General features: G+C 37.0%; 1 protein-coding gene across 1 annotated transcript in view; it reads left to right on the top strand.

Annotated features, from left to right (window-relative positions):
• Positions 1–25,956, top strand: part of taok1a (TAO kinase 1a) — a 160,040-nt gene that overhangs the window by 102,876 nt on the left and 31,208 nt on the right. Inside the window, exons 4-10 of the mRNA XM_078548019.1 lie at positions 9,342–9,443; positions 9,998–10,043; positions 11,705–11,801; positions 13,309–13,422; positions 16,912–17,003; positions 17,225–17,318; positions 24,951–25,032. Coding sequence (XP_078404145.1) covers positions 9,342–9,443; positions 9,998–10,043; positions 11,705–11,801; positions 13,309–13,422; positions 16,912–17,003; positions 17,225–17,318; positions 24,951–25,032 — 627 coding nt within the window. The remainder of the gene's footprint in view (positions 1–9,341; positions 9,444–9,997; positions 10,044–11,704; positions 11,802–13,308; positions 13,423–16,911; positions 17,004–17,224; positions 17,319–24,950; positions 25,033–25,956) is intronic.

Below are 25,956 nucleotides of genomic sequence, written 5' to 3'. Positions count from 1 at the left end.
TTATTACCTTATCTGACACAATTTTCTATCTCTTTTGAAATCCGGACATTACCCACTTCTTATTTGGGAGGGTATATTCTGTTCCCAAATAGACTCTTCATTATTTGTGTATTTGCACCATCACTAAGACCAACTATTTCCACTTTTGTAACTCCGCCCCCATTTCAACTCACCTGCTGCTGAAACCCTCATTCTTGCCTCAGTCACCTTTAGACTTGACTACTCCCTGAGTTGACAAATTGCTCCATGGTCTTGATTTGTGTTGGTGTTTGATCAGCTGCTTACTTTTTTTAAAGCCACCTTCCTTTGGGGCAGCATCTCACTACTGCAGCACTGCCACTGAATGTTCTGGCTAAAATAAGAAGCTCAGCTTCTGCTGAAAGTGAGAACACAAACTACATAGTTAAGTACCTAATTATTGAGTGCATGGAGCTGAGATTTTGGCACAGCCTCCAAAAAGTAAGCTGAATGAGGAAGGGAACAGAGTTGAATGTGCTCTTTGTACAAGACACAGCTCTGTAATTGATTCAGGTATAAACGTGTTATTTTTCCAAAACTGTTGTACATTACTGTATAAAATTTCAGATCACATTTATTAAGCAAATAATTTGTTGGAAAACTTAACTCATCGAGGTAAAAGTGTAATCGTTTGGTTCGGCCATTTTATACAGTGGTAGAATAAAGTTTTAAAAATGTCAAAACAAATAGCACTCATGGTTAAAAGTATTAGCTGGTGGTGATACAAAAGCAACTTGTAACATGTATGTGGCTGTGTTGATAGCAGAGCTGGAAGATCTGTGGAAAAGGGAGGTGAAAGACTAAGTTAGAGAAGAGCACTGAAACAAAAGGAAGCATTTTTAAAATTTTAGATAGAAAATTTTATCACAGTGACCAATCTTCAAGTTGACTTGAACAAGTTCAGCTTTCTATATTTAAAAAAATGTATGTGTTTTAATACTTTTTAATTCAAGCATGTACTTTGCTATTGTCTAGGCAAAATGTTTCCAAAATTAATGGAGGAATGTAACTTCAGAACTTTGCTAAAGGTTTTCCAGTAGCTCTACATTCTCATGGTTTTCACTTGAATCCAATAATATATTTATTGCTCCTTGTGTAAGAATTAATTCATGATTAATTAAATCAACCAAAGTATTAATAGTGCTTAGAGCATGACAGTATATCATCAACAGTAAATATACCAACTACTATCCCCCCCCCCCCCCCCCGCCCCCCAAGTTATCAGTGGTGTATGTGCACGTTTTTATATTAACATATGATGCAAATATATTTTTAAAAGTTTTTATTTGGTATGTACTACCTGTTTATAACTGCCTCTTCCTGTAGCACTTTTTATTTCAGTATTCATTATGGGATTATTCTTTCTTCATGTATGTGCTTTGCCTGACAGCAGGTCCTTGGCTCATTATCTGTCAATGCTTCATCCTGAGCTATTTTTTGTCAGTGGTGGTTTGCCATTGACATGCAGTCTCGGGTAGGGCGAGAAGACAGGTCCCGAGTCTACCTCAGCCGGAACGGGAATCAAATCCATGCTGTTGGCTTAGTCCGAAGTACTCACTAGCCATCTAGCTAACAGAGCTAACCAGCCTCCAATGGATTGTGTGTCTAAATAATTAAACAAACATTTTATAATTGGAAAAATATGTCTAAACATTTTTGTAATGGTTTGATGAGCAAATTGAATACATCTCTCAATACATTTTGAAAGGTCAGCCATTTTTCTTTTTGTAAATGACATTTCTTTAAAAAGATTTAAATAGTATAAATACAAGAATTATGTATTTCACAATAATGTTAAAGTTATAACTTGGTTTTTACATCCTTTAATTATCTCTCTTTAGTTTTTGCTTCAATGCCTCAAATGTTTTCCAAAATTGTGGACTGCATATAGTTATCCAGCACAGTGAAAAAAGAGAGAGACTTGCATTTATATAGTGTCTTTTTTGACCACCGGGCATCATAAAGCGCTTTTCAACCAGTGATGTACTTTTTTGAAGTGTAGTCACTATTGTAATGTAGTGACTCTGCAAATGATGGCAGATCAAATATATGAGAAGTGCACAGTTTCCCAGAATGCAGTAGTAGCACTTAACATAACCAAATTAGATGTTTTCCCCTCTGTTGGAAGCAGCTTTGATATGTTGCTTCTTCAACATTATTTGAAGAAAAGCTAGGGGACAAATTTTTAAAAAGTTATTTGAAGTACTTATTGTAAAAAAACAAATAATGATTAGAATAATAATTCCCACAGTGCAGTGAAAATATTAGTTAATAAACAGACTATTTTACTTGTTCAGTCATTGTAAATCAAAACTCTGATGCTATGCTTTACATGTCATGACCTCCCATATTGTTATAAAACAGCCTAACCTCTGACTTGCCAGGAGCAAAGAAAATGTGTAAACATGAAACAAAAATTAATTGACTTGGGCACTGTTTAAATAGAGAATGCATGGTCAAAGGCTAGGAAGCATTTCATTCTTCACGTGCATGAATATTGAGAACCCTGTTCCTTATCTATTAATCCACCAACAACACTCAGAAGGTTTTTGATACTGAAAAGAAGTTGGGCAGTGGGTGTTTTAAGATGCTGGTCAAGTCATTTTGCAATCCAGTGATTTTTTTTCTAAGAAGAACTGTGTCAGGATGGCTTAATTTTTTTAATGGCTAGGCTAGACTGCTGACAGTTTTGGGAAATTTCAGGCTCAACTGATTATATTTCCATTCCAACAATGTACAAGACTAAAGCAAGTAACAATGACCCAGAGTTTGAGAAGTTTTTGACAGTGAACTGTCAGAGCCAACGATCAGTAAAATCACCTGAGTTGATTGATTTTCCCCCTTCTTGCTCTCATATTGCTGTTTTAAACCCCTTAAAAAGTTGAACCTTGTTCAATGAGGTATAATTGGGTTTTTTAATGATGACCTGAATAATAACTACTGCTGAACAATCCATCTGGCCTTAAAGTAATTTTATATTTGTCGAACATTGTTAACTGTCTCTCAATTAATGACTAGATTTTTTAAACTAGATTTTTAAAGTTTTCTTGATAATTCAGCTTCTACCTTAACCCCATGTGTATGTCCCAATCTTTATTTTTCCCTCTAAAAATTTTTAAAACGTGATTTGATTATTAGTGCTTTTCATTCCTGTTTGCTGTCTGTGAGAATTCTTTAATGTGTTTGGCTGCTTCAACAGTTTGATGACATCACTAAAGTTCGGTGCTGGAAATCTCCATTGCACAATGCTACAATTATTGTCCATTGCAAGAGAGTTAAAGTTCTTGCCCACAGTGATCGCTAGATTCCTCAGCACAGTTTTCTTTGAGGTCAGTAGCAAACACCCTTGCTTTGCTGCTGACCGCAAAATCCCGGCCAATATTATACATTTCTATTTATACAGAGTTTGATCATGTTTTAAAATGCTGCACGTAATTACATTTGAATTGCAGTCTGAGATATCAGGAAGAGCTTTATTATTGCAACATTAAACTTAACTAAAATAATTGTCAAACATTTCTGCTTCTGCAACTTTTGCCCATACTTAGGCTGACTGTTTTATTTTTTTTTCCACATATAGCCGTTTAACTTTTATTTTTAAGAATTCATGTCATTTATTTCCACTTATTCTTATTTCCACCTCTAACATCAACCAACTTTGGCCTTGTCTCAGCTCATTTGCTGCTGAAACACATATCCATGCTTTCATTACCTCTAGACTCGACTATTCGGCACTTCTGGCTGGTCTTCCACATTCTACCCTCTGTAAACTTGAGGTAATCTGAAACTCTGCTGCCCATGTCTTAAATTGTAGCAAGTCTGTTCCCCTATCACCCCTGTGCTCAGTGGCCTGCATTGCCTCCCAGTTAAGCAACGTTTTGATTTTAAAATTCTTATCCTTGTTTTCAAATCCCCCCTCCAACCTACAAGCCTCCGAGAAATCTGTATTTCTATAATTCTGGCCTCTTGTGTATTCCCAATCATAATTGCTTCATCATTGGCCATGTCTTCTGTTGTCTCGGCCCCAAGCTCTGGAATTCCCTCTCTACACCTCTTTGTCTTTAAGCTTCGCTTTCCCCCTTTTAAGATAATTCTTAAAACCTTCCTCTTTTGACCAACCTTTTGGTTATCTGACCAATATCATTGTCTAGTTCAGTGTCATACTTTTTATAATGCTCCTACGAAGTGCCTTGGGACTCATTACACTAAAGGCACCAAATAATACAAGTTGTTACTTTTTTAACGAATACTAGGTTTCACCATCTACTTTGCAGATGGGACCAATTTAAATAAACTAACTGGCTTTTGAAACAAGTTTTTAACCAGAGGTTAAAATTTTACAATCGAGAAGCTCTGCTATAAAGGCTGACGCAGTTTTCTTTTCAAGGATGCAGAAAGAGTTAAAATTGCTACATAAGCAAAATGCAGGCTAGTGTAGAAAAAAAATCTCTGTATAATGAAGATTTCCTAACAGCTGTGGAAGGAATATTTCAAATGAATTATAGCATGCTTTTATTTCTATTTTATGAACATACGAACAAGGAGCAGGAGTAGGCCATTCGGCCCCTTGAGTCTGGTTCGCCATTCAATAAGATCATGGCTGATCTGATGGTCACCTCAAATCTGCATCCCACCCACCCCCGATAACCTATCACCCCCTTGTTAATCAAGAATCTATCCACCTCTGCCCTAAAAATGTTCAAAGACTCAGGAAGAGAGTTCCAAAGACTCATGACCCTCTGAGGGAAAAATATTTCGCCTCCTCTCCATTTTAAATGTGTGACCCCTTAGTTTTAAACAATGACCCCAGCTTCTGGGTGCTCCTACAAGAGGAAACAGCCTCTCCACATCCACCCTGTCAAAACCCCTCAGGATCTTATATGTTTCACAAGCAGGAAGTTCCTATAATTGGGCTTTGCTGTAGTATCATCATGTTAACCTTGGATTGACCAAAGTTAGTACCAACACTAAGACAAATTTGAACTGACTGCTATGGTGGTTGTCGTGACACCAATCATATCTCCCTTGAAATGAGTAATGTAAATGGATTATTCTTGCATGTTAAACTGTAGGATTGCGGAGAAATACAAGATATAGCTATAGTATATGGAACACTAAGCTGAGAAATTGCAAAAGATGCATGCTCAAGTAAGTTGTCCAGGTCGTGCACATCCAAAAATAAAGTGTAGCATCCTTAAATATTAATTGGAATTCAATTTAAAATATTTAGATTGAAGTGTATTAATGTAGTAGTTAACTGTCACTGAAAGGTACTTGCTGATTATTTTTTACTTTTGAGTAACTATCAACACCAATTCACACCAAAGGAATCCATTGTTGCTTGAGTATAGCTGATGAACAAGACTCACTGTGCATCTAGGATAGTTGTCCTTTCAATTACAATAGTAGGATTCTTTCCCAGATTACTGTGGTATCCTTTGAGTAACAACCCTTACATCAGAATTTACAATTTGTGCCAAATTATTGCACATGATCTGACAATAGACTTGATGGTTCTGCGGCAGTAACATCAACATGCTGCTGAAAATGATCTTTCTTGCAATTCACAAATGCTGACTTCTGTGATTTTGGATTCCACTATTCATTACAAGTGTTGTTACCTAAATCTACTTGGAATAATTAACAGCTCTGAGAATCTTTGGAAATTATTAAACATTGAAGTGCAATATTCAGAAAAACATAGTAGTATCTTGAAATGAGGATTGAGTGAAATCCTGGTCCTGCACCTCACTTATGTTATAAGTCACCTCAACAAAGAAAAAACATGACCTCAAAGGCAATGTAGCAACAGTATTATTCTATTTACAAGTGGGAATGTGGCTTTAAAAATATCTTAGATTGGACTATTACAAGTATTAGGGTAATGAACTTTATTATTTACTTTATTTGATGTGGTTTCCGTTCTTAATAAGGTAATAGATAATTATCATCTTGAAATGGCATCAACAGGAGTTAAACTTTGGATACTGTCTGTTAACTATATCTATCTATATTATTATTAAAAGTATGGCATCTAGGAGCCCTGACAAAATTGAAGTCAATAGGTATTAGGGGAAAACTATGTACTAGTTGGAGTCATACCGCTCACAAAGTAAGATGGTTATGGTTGTTTAAGGCCGACCATCTCAGCCCCAGGACATTGCTGCTGGATGGTGTCAAAGCCCAACCATCTTTAACTGCTTTATCAGTTATCCTCCCTCCATCATAAGATCAGAAGTGGAAATGTTTGCCGCATTCCATTCCATTCGTAACTCCTCACATACTGAAATAGTCTCTACCTGCATGGGGCAAGACCTGGATGATATTCGGGCTTGAACTGATAAGTGGCAAGTAACATTTGTGCCACACGTGTTGGACATTCACCATCGATTCGAACAACCTTCCCTTTGCTTTCAACAGCATTACTATTGCTGAATACCCCACCATCAACATTCTTGGGCACATGATTGACCATAAACGTAACTGGACTGACCCATAGGCTGGGTATTCTGTGGCGAGTAACTAATCTCCTAACTCCTCAAAGCCTTTACACCATCTAGAAGTCAGGAGTGTGATGGAATGTTCTCTACTTACCTGAATGAATGCAGCTCCAATAACATTAAAGAAGCTTAACACTACCCAGCATGAAGCAGCCCACTTAATTGGTACTCCATTCACCATTTGAACATTCAGTGCCTCCATTACAAACACACTCTGACTACAGTGTGTACCACCTACAAAATATACTGCAGCAACTCACCAAGGCTTCTTCAACAGCACCATCCAAACCAGTGGCCTCTACTGCCATTCCTTCACTGTCAGGTCAAATTCCTGGAACTTCCTACCTAGCAGCACTGCATGTTCCTACAGCAATTCAAGAAAGACCATTGCGTTCTCCAGGGCAATTAGGGAGCAATAAATGCTTGGCCTTGCTAGCAATGCTCACGTCCCATGAATAAATTTTTTTTTAAGTTGATTATGGTAATGGGAGCTCTCCCTGGTGTCCTAGTCAATATTGATTACCTGTTTTATCTACATTTACCACAGTGATTACCAGAGGTCAATTTTTTGGGGAAAGGGGAAGAAATGGCCTCAGGCAAGGGGAGAGGCTGCATGGCGAGGGCTGTCCTGCAGAAAGGGGTATTCCAGGGTGTGCGGAACTATTGATCTGTGCAAGTGGCCTCAAGATGGTGAGGGCTGAGGAGGCAGTCTCCAGAGGAGAGACCAAACGCAGATTGGGTGACCGCTTTGCAGAACACATTCAGTCTGTCCGCAAGGATGACCCAGAACTTCCTGTCGCCTGCCATTTCAACACACAACCCTGCTGTCATGCCCGCATGTCCAGCCTTGGCCTGCTGCAATGTTCCAGTGAAGCTCAACGCAAACTGGAGAAACAGCACCTCATCTTCCGATTAGGCACTTTACAGCTTTCTGGACTTAACATTGAGTTCAACAACTTCAGATCATGAACTCTCTCCTCCATCCCCACCCTTTTTTATCAACATTTTTCAAATATTTAATTTTTATATATTTATCTATATTTTTCCCCATCTATTTCTATTATTATTTTTAAAATTTATTTCCATTCATTGTTTTATTCCCACCTTTTAGCCTATTTTGATCTTTTATCCACACCGTCCCCACCCCACTCCCACTAGGACCATCTGTCACTTGCTCATCCTGCTTTCTACTCTTAATGTCACCATTAGCACTTCCTTTAGCCAGTATCACCACCATCACCACCCCTTCGACCCTTTGTTTATGCCATCTTTTGCAATCTCTTCTTTGCCTCCACCTATCACTGGCCTTCTATCCAGCTTTACCTGTCCCATCCCCCTTAAAAAGTATATATTGTTCTTCTGAAACTGACTTCTGGACTCCACACACATGCAATTAAATGTGAAATTGCTATCACTGATTTTGTGTTGCTCCATCAGTTGTGCTGGTGAGGTCCTACCCAGAATGCAGTCAATTAGAAGTCATTGAACTGACCAGAGCTCCTAAATTCTTAGTCTCGCTTGTTGAAATATTGTAACTGGCTTTTTAATGGTGTGCTAAGTTCGTAATTACTGTTGAACAGTCTCGCTGGTGTTGAAAGAGTAATTTTATATTCGTTGAATATCAAATTTCTCCATTATGATAAATTCCAGATCTTTAAAATACTTTTTGAAATTTCTTATGGTATTTTAGTTTCAACCTTAATCCCATACATATGTCCCAATCATGTCTTTCACTATCTGTAAAATTTAAAATTAAAAGTGAACGGATTCAGAGGTTTTTAACCTATTGGTTTGCTGTCCATGAGAATATTTCGGTGTGATTGGCTATTTCAGTTGATTAGTTGCTTGCAGAATATCACTGTTGCTAGATTCATGGAGTCCACTTGACTTGACATCAATTTAAACTGACTTTGGGAAAGGGGAAATCTGTGCCACAAAGATCGCTGCGGACAGCTTTTTTCGAGGTCAGTGCCATTGCTTTGTCACTGAACAGCCTGAATTTTACAGTCACTGGCAAGTTCATTGCGCTTATACTTGCCTGCAGACTTTCTGTGGGCTTTGCACTGGATCTTGCGGTAATTAGAAATCCATTTCAGCAAAGTGCCCTCTCCTGAGGGTCTGAGATCTGTGTGAACAGACAAGCAACTGTGTATCTACTTAACCAGTCAGATTGAAGATTTCTTAACAAGGGATGCAGGGTCTAAACCAGGAAGTATAATTTAGAATATTTAATTCCATGGCAAATCATGGACAGAAAGTAAAATAAAGATGTGCAAAGAAAGATGAGAATCAAGACAAAGGTCAGAAGAGACAGGAAAGAAAAGGTTTGTAAAAACATTAAAAAAAAATTTTTTGTAAATCTTCAACAATTTAATTCTGAAGAGTTGAGACACCACACTTGTTAATTTTCAGTGCTGAAGCAGTTATTGGCAGTAATTAAGATTAACTGCACAGTTAAAAATTCACGCACTAAAAAGGGCAAGCCCTTTCATTTCTGGCAACTTTAGTGGGTACCTAGTGGGTAAATACAGGAACTTCATACTCTTCATGTGTTCCACTGGTGAGTCTCTGGGCAAGATACCAGTACAGTGAAGCTTCTCGAGGAGCAGGGCAACACCCTGATTTCTACATTTAACTGCTTGTGTGCAGTTTCCGGAAGTGGCTGACAGATATACTGTTTAATAATAAGTGTTGATAGCCTCTCTGGTACTTTTACTGCAAAATCCGATGCAATATCTTATATCCTTTTGAGCAAATTTGTTTTTAACTAGCTTCAAAAATATGTTTTCAATTTTGCTAAACAATTACAAAAATTTCTTACAGAAATGGCAGGATATTATCAAAGAAGTCAAATTTCTACAGAAGCTAAGACATCCAAATAGCATTGAATACAAAGGTTGTTATCTAAGGGAACATACAGCCTGGGTAAGAAATTTAATTTATTTATTAATAACTGAACTGACTGCACCACTGTGTATATTGTTAATGAAGTATCAAAGAGCCCTTAGTAATTTTATCCAGAATGTTGTTTCAGCCCTCAAATCTCAGAGCCAATGGAAAAAAAATCTCTATTTAAACAGGCTTCAAGATCTGAGAACTGCAATTTTGATACTGGACCTGTTTGTTCAGAAGGACAAACTTGGTTACAAATGGTTAATGTAAAAAAAGTAAATCTTCATGTACATAACACCTTAGCCTATTTGTTTTATAACATTGACTTCTAACAGTGATCAAGATGAAACTCTCTTGCTTTTAAATTACATACCTGAGTCTGAAGCATGGTGATTTTCAATCAATGGAAATCAAGGTGCACTTCAATTTCATCAAACATGTATCCAGTGTACATTCTTTGCTGTATGATTATAGCTGTGGCAACCCAATTTTCTTTCTAATATGAGACCTGTGGATATGCAAAGGTTGCTTAACATAGTTAAGCTGTTTTAAACATAGTTTTATCAGCTGTTTTGCTCTTTTTGCAGCTGGTCATGGAGTACTGTTTAGGGTCCGCTTCAGACCTTCTAGAAGGTAAAAATTTTCCATTCTCTACTTGGAAGTTGTTCCTTTCAAGTACATGCTGAAAACATTGTGTATATTTTGGAAAATATTCAAGAAATTGATACATTAATCTCAATTTTTCAATCACTACATATCCAAATAGAACATAGAAAAGGCTGCTTGATGGGTCAAATAGCCTACTCGCCCTATTTCTTATGATCTAAAGTATCTCAAATGGTTTTCTTAGCCTGATATTTCTGTTCAACATTTCCAAAATAACTTGTATTTACAAACAGTGAATTCAGTATGGTCCAGTATACCCTGAGCAATGAACTTAGTTACACAAGACCCATCTTGTATATTGGCTTAAGTATTTTGTAATATGTTTTTTTTACTTCCAGTTTCATTCTTATTCTCCCTTCCTTTCTGCATCATTACAATAATGGCATTAATGGTAATAAAGCTTCAACTTAAATTTTGTTAAGCTATTCAGCTACAGTATGTGGCATCCACAGCTGGGGATGCTCATCTATTGCCCATACACAACTTTTCAGCAGGAGTCACTCTGGTCATGGTTGAGACGCTGGAAACCTGAAATAAAAACATTGTTTCAGGTCAATGATCCTCTGTAGACAGATGCTACCTGGTCTTCTGAGTATTTCCAGCATTTTCTGTTTTTATATATTATTAAAGTTGAAATGAGCTAATTCAGTGCACACAAAACATTGAAGTTGAGGCCTCCCAACCAGGATTGTTCGGTACTATACTACATCATCGAGTTCACCATATTTTATTGAATTCGTATATAACTTTGATTCTTTTTAAAATAAATGTAAAATGTTTTCTAATAAATTCTTTAAACCTTTCAATTCAATGAAAGTAATGGTTATACAGAGAAAATTCGATTCCTATCTACCCCCATTTGAAAATTATTTTTTTAAAACATTTTTCTACCTGTGTGTAATTCCACTCTTACATGGAGAAAATAAAAGGCAGCTTGTATGTTTTCATAGTTAGACCATAAGACATAGGAGCAGAAATTAGGCCATTCGGCCCATCGAGTCTGCTCCTCCATTCAATCATGGCTGATAAGTTTCTCAACCCCATTCTCCCGCCTTCTCCCCGTAACCTCTGATCCCCTTACCAATCAAGAGCCTATCTATCTCGTTAACAAAAAGGTGAAAATATAGTTCTATATTTGTCTTGCACTATTACTCTGTGCATTTTCTTAATGCTTTGATTCAAACGTACATATTCAAACAGTTCAGTTTCCTAACTTTCCATGAATGTTGATGCTCATGCTTAAATAAATGTTTATTATCTTGTAATTCTCCTGAACATAGCAGATTTTGAGATGCTAATACTCTATCCCTTTTGACATTCTCTCTCTCTCTCTCTCTCTCTCTCTCTCAAGCATATCTGATATAATAGGACCAGTTTATCCTTCCTATCAGGCACATTTAAGAAAATCTGTAATATTTATTTGAAGCCTTAGATTGTTATAGAACACTTGGCAGAGGTTTGTCCTTGAACCTGAACAACTGAAATTTAATTAATAATAAAAATAATCTTGCTCAAAATTTGAGGTTGAAGAAAATGTTTTGTGAATTTCTTCTTCATTGCTTTTAATAATGAAGGGATACCAAAATGTTCCTCCAATAGCACGTTTATTAGGTTTTGTTTAATTTCAGTTCATAAGAAACCACTTCAGGAAATTGAGATAGCAGCCATTACTCATGGTGCCCTCCAGGGATTAGCCTATTTGCATTCCCACAACATGATTCACAGGTAAGCCTATGCAGTGGAACACTGGATCAGGATGACAATACTTTAATAAGTAGCATTTGGGCTAACATTTCAATACCAAGTTTGCGTCAGTGAAAGCTCAACATGTGGTTCAGAAGCAGCATAACTAGAGGCTATGTGTAAACTGTACTGTACCAATACTGGTCTGAAACCCAAATCAATTAAATTCAGATTACAGATTTGGCAAGGAAAAAATTGGAGATTGAAAATAAGAGTTTTATATTTTAGCAAGCACTTTCTGCATACTGATGCATGTTTTTGATTTCTCACAATTACGGTTGTACTTGTATCTGCTAAAGGATTGCAATTTTCAATAAATTAACAATAACAAGATTAAATTTACTAAAAGCACTGAGAATTGATTAATACTCTTCTGTTTGTCCAATTCCACTGCAAATGTGGAGCATTAGCAAAAAATCATTTTGTAAATGAAAACAAAGGTGCAAAACATGGAAATTGTAGAATGTTCAAACAATTTTATATACTGGTGTAAATTATCCATAAATTTGCAGTAATCCCACAATTTATTAACCTTTGGTTCTGTAGTAGATATTTACCATTATTAGCTGTCGGTTACCAAAGAAATCTAGTAAAATAAGGTGTAAGCATAGCAGGCAGAAATTTCTCTTTTTGACATTCAGATGGGAAATGGTTTCTAGTATGAGATTCCATTTGACATGAAGAGGATGAATATTTGATCTCGAGATGAGCTTCTGACCACACATTCACACACGCAAACATTTTGAATGCATTTAACAACTTGTATAGCAACTTTCGTGTAATAAAACATCCCAAGGTGCTTCACAGGAGCATTATAAAATATGATATCACATCAAACCACATAAGGAGATATTAGGTTAGATGACCAAAAGCTTATTATTTTGTTGAAAGAAGCATTATCATTCATTTTCTTCTCACCCTTCTTGCACTCATTGATTTCCAGTTTGCATGACTGCCCAAGTAACTGTTATCCATGTCTGACACTTGACTGTTTTGGCCTGAGGAAGTGGGTATCACAGCTGAACTTGATCCTAACCTTCACAAAACATCCGCTTGGATGTATTTCCAACAGCAGTTGCTGGATTGTGTTAAGGAGCAGGGTTAGTGGCTGATTTATTTTCCCCAGCCATAACCTAGGTGCTGAAGCCAATTGTAGTGCTATCAGATCCTACCTACCGTCTATATCACTGAACCATTGGGGAAGCTGTTCTTATTTTTTAAATGCTTGTCCAGAAATAGTGTCTTAGCAATACATCTTCTATAAAGCACCTCAAAATTACTTTATAGGATCTTTCCTGGTTTGCGTTTTGAGCATATACCATTTTAATAAATTTGTTAAAGCCACAAGTGTTAATATAAAGAAAATTATATTGATAAAGCATGTATGATGATTATATTATTTGATACAGCTTACATGAACAATATTTTGAGTTGCCTGCTGAATTTGTTGACTGTTGCTTCATTGTATTTTTACTTGTTTGGTAACCAGAGACATAAAAGCAGGTAATATCCTCCTGACGGAACCAGGCCAAGTGAAACTAGCTGATTTTGGATCTGCTTCCATAGTATCTCCTGCCAATTCATTTGTGGGAACACCATATTGGTAAGAAACATTTCTTCAACCAAAAGCCATGCATGATCATTTGTCTTTAATGAATAATTTATATCATAAGCAGGAAGCCAAATCAAAGGAAGCAATTTGGCTGTCATTCACAGTTTTAATCACCACCTTGACGTGCATTCCAATAACCCCTTGAGTGATGCCGTCGGGAGCTCCATGGCAAGGCCATCCATGGCGGCAAGGTCAGAGGGAGGTGCCAGACAAAGCACGGTTCAAAATGTGCTCAATGGCAGAAAAGGCAAAGGAAGACTGTGTGTCTCACCGGCTGTGAAGGCGGAAGAAGGCTACAGTGGCAATGTGGTCCTGGTCATCATGATTTGACACGTCTCCTGTGTCTGATCACTAACCCAACATGATCTTGTGAACAATGACGGCATCCCAAGGTCCCCACATTAAACAAAGTCATGCACAGACTTCTACCAGCAGTTAGAATGAGGCAGAGTGCTGACAGAGAAGGAAAGAAAACTAGTATTGCTGAATGAAAGAGCTGTAAAAGCTTTTGATCTTGCACTAATCAGGATAGCTTGCAAGAATCTTCCAACAGTAATGGGAGAACAACAATTTAGTTGCATGAGAGGAGAGTGCTGATTGGTTGGCAGGTGAACTCTGACGGGGGCATTGCCGTGGAGAATGCCGCATGGAACAGTTAACTGCCCAGCTTTGTTCAAATTCAAACCAGGCAGATCGACTCTAGTCAAGGCATTGCCCTGGGGAATGAACCCGAGAATGACTGTTCCCTAAGCTTTTGTTTGTTTGAAAAAGGCGCAATTTGTGGACATGTTCCTTTGCCTGCAAAGGACAGGGCCCTGTGTGTGAATACATGTGGCTTCTAGGATGTATACGTGAGCCTCATTGCGAGCTTGACTGACAATCTTAATTGGTTTTTAGTGTAATTTTTAGCACAGTGAGGATTGTTTAGCAGGTGTTATGCAATTGTAGAATCACATTTAATGTTGGACATTAAGTTTTGAGTTTTGCAAGCATGGGCTGTTTGCGTATGGTCAGTACTTTGCCTGTCATGAGCAGCCAAAGGACGTGCTGTTTGCTACAGTCCACCAATTGTTGGGACGTATGGCCTATATACCCAGCGGCACTGAAATTCATATAACATATTGCTCATTTATGTGATAGGCAGAACATTTTTTTGGCTTGACAGCAGCATCCTGTTAGTGGAGAATACAACTCATGTTGCTACATCATAGTAACAATGTGCAGCAGGTAGGTTCGCCTGTTGCTTACATTTTTGAGACACATTACCCCAGGGTAATTTGAGGTAGACTGGGCACTTCTCAGGACCGAAAGTGGCAGTCTTAGGTCCAATCATGAGTTTGCATGATATATAGTAAGTGATGATCTGACCAAGAGAGCCATTATCCCGCAGGATGGCTTTGATGTGCCGTACTTCTGCATCAAGCTTGCACAGTGCGCAAAAGGCTTGGGCCCTATTTACGAGGCTGCTGATCAGGCCAATCTTATAGTGCGTGGAAGTGTAAGAATCCCAACGCATATATTGACCAGCAAAGGTAGTCTTGTGGTAGTCAGTAGTAGAGAACCCATTGGCAAATTTCTCAACTAGCACGTCGAAGAAAAGGAACTCGGTTTGACTGTTCCATTTCAAAGGTGATTTTGAGTGCAGGATGAAGCCCTTTAAGGTGTGTGAGGAAGTTCTTACATGCAGCTGTGGATTCAAATATGGCAAATGTATCATCTACTTATCAGAAATTTGCAACGGGTAGGAGGTTAGATGTCATTTCATTGAAGAAAAGGAAGCCATGCACCCCAGATCCCACTACCTCATGGAATAGCCTACCCTATGTGCCCAAAGACCTGCAGGTCAAAAATCAGCCTGTTCAGTCACATGAAGATCCATGGCAGAAACTCGCAACCCTGACTAGATGTCATCCTCCTATTGAGGGACAGCAAATGACAATGTCATTTATAAACATTGAATTAAAACTAAAATGAAGCTTTTAGTGTGCACTATTATTTTGAACACTGCAATTACATTTGCAACAGCAAAAAATAATTTCCTCTATCTCTTTAACAACCTGATATATTGTCATCAGACATTATCTTAATTTAGAATGCAGTTTCAAAAAGAGTCCAGCTTTGCCTATTTATTCCATATAATGAGAATAGGAGTTGATTTAGCATGAATAGAATTAAAATTGTTTAAAGGCAGGTTAGGAGGCAGCATGCTGTTTCATTTCACCAGCCATATTGCTGTTTGTTGGTGAAAGTACATAATGTATACTCATGATGGTTTTGCTAACTTTTAAAATTACAATAGAATGCACAGATAAGGATTCCCATTTCAATTCTGTAAATTGAGTGCAATATGTAGTTTATAAAAATAAAACTTAAAGAATATTTAAACCTTCAAAGCCAAACTCGTTTTTTTGTCACTAATAAACCTGGATAAGAATTTATAGCTTTCACTGTTAACTGGCATGGTACTGAACAGTACAGTTCCAGGTTAGATTCTTGGTCAGTCCTGACTTAAATGGCTCCAGCTGTGCCAAAGGTAGGGCTGTTACATTGGTTTCATACTGCAAAGAGGGCAAATCATCTGATCTTTCCACTCCTGCCCATTATCATTAACTCCTGTTGGAAAATCCACATGCAGAGTTTGGGTAGGTAACAGTGTAAGTTTGTTTAGGTCCTTGATTGAGCTTGTCTTTGATACAGCATCTTTCCCCAAAATAAAATTAATTTTCTAGCCGTCCACACGAAGTGTGAGTGCCAGAGTGCTGCTGATGCCTGTTGAATGTACTAACAAATCAGCATTGCGGAGAGGGTTAGAACGAAAACACTCAGATATCTTTTAAGTGAAATTATCAATGTAATTATTACAAAATTCACAGAAAAGCTGATGCTTGTAGCAGGATTTTATTTTCTCAGGACCTGGTACTTGAGCATAATAGTCCCTTTGATCAAGGCTACAAGAAATTGAGAATGTCGGACTTTCCCACTTATCAAACCAGGAATGCTGAGTCTCTGCTTCAGCATGGTTAATTGATGTAATTGAATGTGAATAGCACAGAAATTAAAAACAAACCATTTTAAATTAATTTAACAAAGCTTGTTGTTTTAATATCAAACTGAGGGTGGAATTTTGCAGCTCCTTCCACCGACAGGATTTTCTGGTCCCGCTGAAGACGGGGCGGTAAAATTCTGCCCTAAGTCTTTTGATGAATGGTAAACCTGGTTATTTTGAAGTTCAATTTTTATTTCAGTGGCTTTTAAACAAAAGTATCCCGATAAATACTATTTTAAGTGCTTGTATTTCAAATATGCTGGTGTTGGGCTGAAAATAGTTTCAGTACTTTGTTACACCATGACTGTCTCATGTCTCCATTATAATTTTTAGAACTATAATTCTATTACTAGTATAATAACAGCAACATCAATAAAATTATCATTGTTACAATACAAATTTATCAAACTAAAACTACTGTTTTATTGAAATAGGATGGCTCCTGAAGTAATCCTTGCCATGGATGAAGGACAATATGATGGCAAAGTAGATGTCTGGTCCTTGGGAATTACATGCATTGAATTAGGTAAATCACTGCAGTTAACTAAGAACGTGAAATAATTATAAATGGCTTGGGGGGGGAATGCTATAATCACAAAGTATAATCAGTTGTGCTTGAAACTCTTTCTTTCAATGCATTAAGAATTATTGCAATTATATTCTAAGTGAAACCTTAAATCTCACACTGAAAATTACCATTTCATTGTTATCAGTTCTGAAATCTGATTACTGCTACTCTGCCCACAGCGGAGCGAAAGCCTCCTTTGTTTAATATGAATGCAATGAGTGCCTTATACCATATAGCGCAGAATGAGTCACCTGCTCTTCAGTCTAATGAATGGTGAGTACACGTTTGAAGTCCTGAGATTTGTGTAGAAACAGATGTTTCTAAATCATAAACAACTGCCAGTTTAAGAAATACTTGTCAGTAGATGAAGGTTTATCCCTAATCCCGAGTGTTTAAACAGATTATCCTAAAATGCACTGCATAATCTTTAAATAGTATTTGTATATTTTTGAAGATGCTAAATGTTGAAATAGCTGTATTTGTACCAAGAAGATTAGTCTTTGAAAATCTTAACTCTGTGTCATTTAGGATGATTTCTAAAAACACTCAATTGATTCAGACTAATGACAACAATGTAATAAATATTGGAGCTTGAACGCTTTAGTGTTAATCCATACTGAGCTCCAAAGTACATATTTTATTTGACTATTAACACCAGTTATAGAAAAACCTTAACACGCCCATATTTTTGGTTGCCTGCAAGACTAGTTGATTAAATCCCCTAATGGCACCTTCAGTTTCAAACTTTATGTGTAGTCCATTTTCCGTAAGATATAGCTACATGACCTTTGAATTATAAGCCAATTCTGATCAGTGTGCTTCGCTATGGTTGTAACAATATTTTACCATATCAATACTGCACTGACATGAGCTGTAATATTTGAAATTCAAATCCCCCTCATAACCAGTTCATGCAGCCTTCATTGTGTCTCTTCTAAGTCTATATATCGATTTATGTCCCACCTGTATATAAAAATCTTGAGTTCAGTACAAGGCATTCATACCCCAGGAAATCACACACCATTACAGAACAAAGCTACCTTTTTATAAAGGGAAAGAAAGCAGCCTTATTTTATAAGCAGCTATAACTGCCCTTTAATTGACCTCAGAGGTTTATAAGTAGCTACAGATACCTGGATTTGTCTAATTAGAGCAGGCCTTAAATGACTTCAGCAGGTTATCAGCTAAACATTACTACAACTGTGCTTCAAACCCAGGATTATCCATGCACAATGTCATATCCATCCACTGGTACCAAATCAAATTTTTACATCACAACTTCGCCCTAGTATCAAATTTTGTTAATCAAAATCACTTTGGGATTTCTGTTTTTTAGAATCGTTATTGGTTTGACTTTATTAGATATTAGCCTCTTCAATATTTTGCTGCAATTTAGTTTAAATCCTTAAGTAAGACCTATTTATTATCAGAGCTTATTTTCAGAGCCACTTGCTAGTAGCTTGATTATATAACTCATAACTTTCCTCTCTTTTGATTTGGGGAAAAATCTGAAAACTGCTGGGAAAGAACAGATTTAAATAACTTTCACAAATAGATTATAGATAGTATTGTAGTGGTTTAGTATGAAAGATATACATAGGGATTTTAAGTACAAATTATATAACTCCTAAAATATGTGTAGCTAATTGTGGACAGATAAATATTTTTACTCTCAGTTACATTTTTAAAATCTGTTAACATTGCATCCATAACTTCAGTTTTCTACCTTAGCTGCACAGTAAGTGACAGTTTCCTCGGAGGTCCACCTCAGTCGACTCACATAAGTATATTTATTGTATATCAGCAAAACTATAATGCATCCATTTGAAGTTTGCCTCAATCATTTTTCAGCAGCAGGACAGCGAATAATGGAAACAATCAAAATAGGCTGTACAAATTCATATAAATTATTTTTGGGAAATACAACCCTCTTTCTGATCGTAGATGAGACCAGTAATGTTAGGTGGATCAACCTCAATATTGTCTATTCTGTGGGAGATTTCAAACAAATGGCTCCATTGTTGATCAATGTGTCCAATTACCAAATAATGTTCAGGTTTAATTTTTCTTGCAGCAAGTTTCTTATTGACTTTGCAATATACTGTATTAATATCTTCCATTATCATTTTCAGATATATTCAGTAAATTTACGATGGCTTCGGTTTTAAATGTTCTTAATACAGTAATATATTTCTCTGTTTAGAAGATGATTCCTTTTCTTGTTTGTGTAGAAGCATTTGCTGTTTGCTAAGGATAAACAGGAAAAGTATAATGGGTCTTATTACGATGCCTACTTGTAATACAATCACACCCTAAATGGCTTTCCAGTAAGAAAATAATAGTATAAATGGTGCCACAAGTCCGTTGAGTCTTAAAATTGTAATGGTGTTAAATCTTGTAATTTAGTATTTGCTTGTATGAATGTTAAATATCGAAAATGAAAAATCTGGTTTGCTACAGTGGTTGGAAAATATTGTGCATTTGGCTTTTTATCTCATATCTACAAAGCATGAAAATAAGCAATAACTTGTTTTGGTTCCTTTAACTTTTTTAAAATCAAGTATTACTTAAATTAAACTGTTGAATATACCATAGATAAACAAATGTATGTGTAATGTATAATGGGCAGATATGATATATAATGGATGCAAGGAAATGGTTACATCTGGTATAGTTGAAGGGCTTTCAAATATTTTTTTAATTCATTCAAGGGATTGGGGCTTCGCTGGCTAGGCCAGCATTTATTGCCCATCGCTAAAGCTCTGGATGTTTGTGAAGACCCTGAAATCAGATTGAAGCCCTGATATTCATGGACCCTGACAACATTCTGACAATAGTACTGAAGACTTATTTTCCAGAACTAACTGCGTCCCTAGGAAAGCTGTTCCAGTACAACTGCAGCTCTGGTATCTACCTGGCAACATGGAAAATTGCCCAGGTATGTCTCGTCCACAAAAAGCAGGGCAAATCCAACCCGGCCAATTACTGGCCCATTAGTCTACTCTCCGCTGGTTGGAGTCATACCTAGCACGAAAGGAGATGGCTGTGGTTGTTGGAGGCCAATCATATTAGACACAAGGCATCACTGCAGGAGTTCCTCAGGATGGTGTCCTAGGCTCTCTGCCGCCAATGAACAGTGGCAGTAGTGTGTACCATCTATAGGATGCACTGCAGAAACTCACCAAGGCTCCTTAGGCAACACCTTCCAAACCCATGACTGCTACCATCTAGAAGGACAAGGGCAGCAGATACATGGGAACACCACCATCTGGAAGTTCCCCTCCAGCCACTCACTATCCTGACTTGGAAATATATCACTGTTCCTTCACTGTTGCTGAGTGAAAATCCTGGAACTCCCTTCCTAACAGCACCATGGGCGTACCTACACCACATGGACTGCAGCAGTTCAAGAAGGCAGCTCACCACCACCTTCACAAGGGCAGTTAGGGATGGGCAATAAATGCTGGCCTAGCCAGCAATGCCCACATCCTATAAATTTTTTTAAAAATGGCCCAACCACCTTCAACTGCTTCATCAATAACCTTCCTTCCATCGTAAGGTCAGAGTGGGATGTTTGCTGATGATTGCACAATGTTCACCATTCGCAACTCCTCAGATACTGAAGCAGTTTGTGCCCATATGAAGCAAGACCTGACCAGTATTCAGATTTGGGCTGATAAGTGGCAAGTAACATTTGCGCCACACAAGTGCCAGGCAATCACCATCTCGAACAAGAGAGAATCTCAACTTTCTCCCCATGACATTCAAAGGCATTACCATCACTGAATCCCCCACTATCACCAGCTTTGGCATTACCATTGACCAGAATTGAACTGGATTAGCCAAATAAATACTGTGGCTACTGGAGCAGGTCAGATGCTGGGAATTCTGGGGTGCATAACTCATCATCTGATTCCCCAAAGCCTGTCCACCATCTACAAGGCACAAGCCAGAAGTATGATGGAATACGCTCCACTTCTCTGGATGAGTATAGCTCCAACAACACTCAAAAAGCTCAACACCAAGCAGGTTTTTAAAGTTCTGGCGAGACAGAGGGATACGGGAAGCAGCTTCAGACAGTGGTTGCAGCTGATTGGTCTGCCAGAAGAGGGATGCACAAAAAGGTGGAGTAAGAGGACTAAGCAGCGTAGAAGAGGATGTAAAGCTGGTAGATGTTGCAGAGGTTAGGTGAAGAAAACCCATGAAGAGATTTGAAAATGAGGGCAAGGGTTTCAAATTTACTGTTGTGGGAAAGAGAGGTTTAGCAGAGGACAGGAAATCTCACTAGGTTAGCAAGAACGTACAAATGGAACATTTGACAAAATAAATACTAACAGCAGTGTTTTGGACAAACTGGAGTTTATGAAGGCTTTGAGGCTAGCTAGGTGGGCGTTTTAATAATCAATTTCAGGGGCGACATGAGTTTCGATAAGAGCTGCAATTGTTGGAATGAAATAAAGTTATTCAGTACATATTCTGGAACAGAACTAGTAATGTAGTACAAGGCTGTAAAACATTTAAAAGGTGTGGGTGAGTTAAATCACAAAAGGAAAGCATGAAAGTTTCATACCATATATAAAATACAGGAGATCAAAATGTTGCAGGCATTGTGTAAGTGAAATTAGTTTGGGTAATATTCAGTTACAAGTAATTCATATGATTTTATCACGGTAGTATGAGCTCTGTCATTGCCTATCCTGGCTGGTGTAGGTATTGAGGAATGAATTGCCAAAATATGTGTGTATATAATACACATATATAATATATAATATTTTATATATAAAAGATATATAAAATGGTGTTTCTTTGTGTGTGTACACACAGCACCACAAGACAAGAGCAGGAGTGGACGATACAGCTCGTTGAGCCTATTCTGCCATTCAATGTAATTGTGGCTGATCTTGAGCTTCGACTTCACTTTTCTGTCTCTTCCCATATCTCGTGATTCCTTTAGAGATCAAAAATCTGTCTGTTCCAGTCTTAAATGTACTTGGTGATGGTTGAGGACCCACAACCCTCTTGGGTACAGCATCCCAAAGATTCACAACTCTTTGAGTGAAGAAATTTCTCCTCATCTCAGTTCTAAATGATTGATCCCTTATCCTGAGACTGTGTCTGCATGTTCCAGATTCCCTATCCAGCAGAAACAACCTCTGTGTCTACCCTGTCAGGCTCCTTCAGAATCATGTATGTTTCAATGAGATCACTTCTCATTCTTCTGAGGTCCAGAGAGTATTTTGCTCAGCTTCTCATCATAGGACAACCCTCTCACCCCAGGGATCAATCTACTGAACCTTGCCTCCAATTCAAATATATTCTTCCTTAAATATGGAGACCAAAACTGCACACAATATTCAGGTGTGGTCTCACCAAAGCCCTGTACAATTGTAGCATGATTTCTTTATTCTTGTACTCCAATCCCCTTGCGATAAAGGCCAACATGCCAACTGCCTTCCTAATTGCTTGCTGTACCTGAATGCTGACTTTAAGTTCCTTGTAGAAGCACACCCAAGTCTCTCTGAACATCAACATTTACAAGTTAACATGGCTTTAAAAAAAATTTGGCTTTTCTATTAAGCAAAAGTGAATAACCTCACACTTCCTCACATTATATACCATCTACCATCTTGTTGCCCACTCACTTAATCTGTCTATATTTCTTTGCAGCCTCTGTCTTCATGACAACTTAAATCCCCACCTAGCATTGTATCATCAGCAAACTTAGATATGTGTGTGTGTGTAAGAGATATAAAAATCACATGTTGTAAAGTCCTTTGTGAACTACCTTCTATGGATTTCATGTTAAATGTGTCCGAATCAACCTGTAACCATCCTTCTTGATAGCTGTGGTTGGTGCTTTGATAGAATTTTCAGTGTTAATTTCCAAGTCGTAACCTAAAATTCAATTTAGATAAGATGACTAGATGATTTACTTTTTTATCAGATAATATTTTTCTTTTCAAATGAACATGTCAGGATCATACTGCATAGCTGCTGTTATTTATTTTAACCAAATTGGAACTCCTTGGAGGCCTGATTCCATGTTGAAATCTTATTAGCTTAAGTTCATAGATTCTGACTTTTATAATTTGTATAATTTTGAGGTTAGGGTCTGGTTTATTTAACTTTATTCTTCTGAATATCATTCGAACAGATTGCTTCGAGCACTTCACTTGAAATATTTTACCTTCACAAGTTTGTGCATGAATTTGTGTAATCACTTGTGAGACCTTTGTTTCTTCTTCAATCGTCTTTACCTTCTATGCATGGTTTTGGTAACACAGTTTATTTCCTTCAGTTCAACATTTGTTACCAACCGTTAATTACTTTTGTTTATCATAGTTTTGCATTCTCTGCAAGCAGTTTGTCTAATTGGTGCATGTTACTTCATTTTCATTACAACTGGAGTAGGTATTGCTAGTGCTGTTTTAGGAGCCCTTTGAAACATGTCAAAGGAATGGACAAATATTTTGTAGGGTTTCTTAATTATACAGGAACATTGCATATGTTGTGTGTTGCATGTATATGGAGGCACTACAGATATTAATTTAAGTTTTTAAAAGCTCTTCAGGTTCAACACAGAGCAAATTTTACTTGAATTTTATATAATGCACTCTCTTTTGGCATGCCTAGAGTAATAGTGTTTTTAAGCATGCATTTTTATAAAGTGCACTCAGTGGTCCATCACTTGTGCAGTATTTGTGCTGCACAGAAATGGCCCATATGAACTGGTCCTTAAAAAGATCATTTAGAAAAAGTGATGTTCCATGTGCTCCAGATATAAAAGATAAAAAATTACCTAGGTCAGCAAAATTATACTCCTGTTTGATATTGATTTTGATTTTTTTAAAAACAATTTGTCACTTCTGTAAATTCTTAAATTTTTCTTAAGTTTGCCTATGATACTCTTTGTTTGGTTTTGACAGTGCAAAATCATCTGTGTTTTTTGTGGTTAATAATTCACAAACCCAGGCAATATTTGTTTTTATTTTCAGTTTGGTGCAATTTTTGTTTCAATGTAGAAGAAATTGAGCCTTTCACTTAATTTGCTTTTTGAATGCTTTGCCAGTTTTGAAACAAAATAAAAAGGCAGTAATTTGCACAGGTTTTCTTTTACGTTTTAATGGTTTTTAAATATTTGGAAATAGCGTTTTCAAATTCCATCCAAGTGACGAATGCCACTGTAACTCCTTTCCATAATCTGAATATTGTACATCTTTTTTGTGTAAGCATCATATTTACCATAAAGTAGAAGTGCTTTATGTCATAATCACTAGAATGGTCTTAAAGGATATTTATATATCTCATATAGCACTTGCTTAGTACTGCATTGAAATATCAGCCTAAATTTTGGGGTCAGGTCTCTCAGGTGGGACTTGAGTTGCAATCTTCCTACTCAGAGGTGAAAGTGCTACCTAGAAAATAGTCATTTTAAATAGACTGAAATTCTTAACAGGTTCCAGCTACATTTTACATTCTTTCACTGTGGAAAAATTTGCAAACCTGTGAACTTGTACATCTTTTCATCAAAATTGAATAGCAAAATACACAGCAAACCTGACATGAGAAAATTATTCTGATCATAAGCAACTCTTAATTTTCCACAAGATTAACTGAGTGATATTCAAAGGAAACTACCTGGAGTACAAATCATCTATTCTGCCCCAGTTTTTATGGTATGCCAAACATTTGGGACTTGTGCCATGATAGGATTTTTAAAAAATCAATGCCAGTACCTTTAGTGAAAATAAATATGAATGTTTGTTTGTACAAAACACACAAATTATCAATGCCAATTACAGGCCATAGAATCATGGGCTAACTCTATTGCGAAACTGTACAATTTTACTGAACATATTTTGTGAAAATTTGGTACTTAATGAATTTTTTTTATAATTTTCCCAGGTCTGACTATTTTCGAAACTTTGTAGACTCCTGCCTTCAGAAGATTCCTCAAGACAGACCCACTTCAGAGGAACTTCTGAAAGTCAGTAGGATTCTCTATTCAGTGCAGATATATTCTTAATTCCTTAAGCATACTTTATGGTTTATAGAATATTGAATTTGATTATTTTTAGTTTTTTAAAAATTTGATGACATGATTTATCCTGCAGAAATGTAATTTGACCAAGTTGCGTATTTGAAGTTACGTAAAATCTATACCAAGTTTGTGCATTGGAGCAGAACTGCACAGGATGCTAACAATTGAATTACTGGCTTTCTCCTCTGTAGTCTAAAACCCTAATCTGTCCCTGAAGAATGTAACTGGAGAAATCACCTTTTGTTCTATCGGCAGTCAAGGGTTTCCCATGGAATTAGTTCTTGTCATTCTGTTGAGTTTTCTTAAGATTCTTCTCAAAGAAGGCTTGAGAGACCTAGATTGCAAGTCTGAAACGCAGAAATGAAGGATGTTACCTTTTTGGGCATCTAACAAAAAGGAAAAGTTTTGTTACAGTTGTGATCTGTTTTTACATCTCAAGTCCTTAGTTTATTTTCACTGTAACACAAATTAAGTAGCATTTCAGGTCCTACTGTTCACTCTTGAAAACTTGTGTAATGCAGTTGTCACAAAATTGCCCATGTTTTGTTCAGAAACTAGATTTTCACCAAGTAATGTTTTGTTTTGTCTTATCTTGACAAAGTACTGTACATTATATTCTTTGTTCCATTAGCGTGTACTGATTTCATGCAACATAAAAACTGATTTTTTTTTATGCCATCCTGGAAGAGGCCATTTTTTTAAAAAAGCAGCAGTCTGTAGAACTGAAAACTTACAACTTACAAAAATATATAAACCAGCCTGTGAATATTTGTGGTTGTATGGAGACCAGAGTATGGAAATGTTTTTTTTTGCCCTAAACACCTGCGCTGCATTTCCATAAAACCTTTGGCTGCAATTTTGAATAATCCT

This window comes from Cetorhinus maximus, chromosome 9, assembly GCF_964194155.1.
Source record: "Cetorhinus maximus chromosome 9, sCetMax3.hap1.1, whole genome shotgun sequence".
NCBI lineage: Eukaryota > Metazoa > Chordata > Chondrichthyes > Lamniformes > Cetorhinidae > Cetorhinus > Cetorhinus maximus.
Note: the sequence above shows the minus strand (reverse complement) of the source record. Positions and strands in the feature narration are given on the sequence as shown.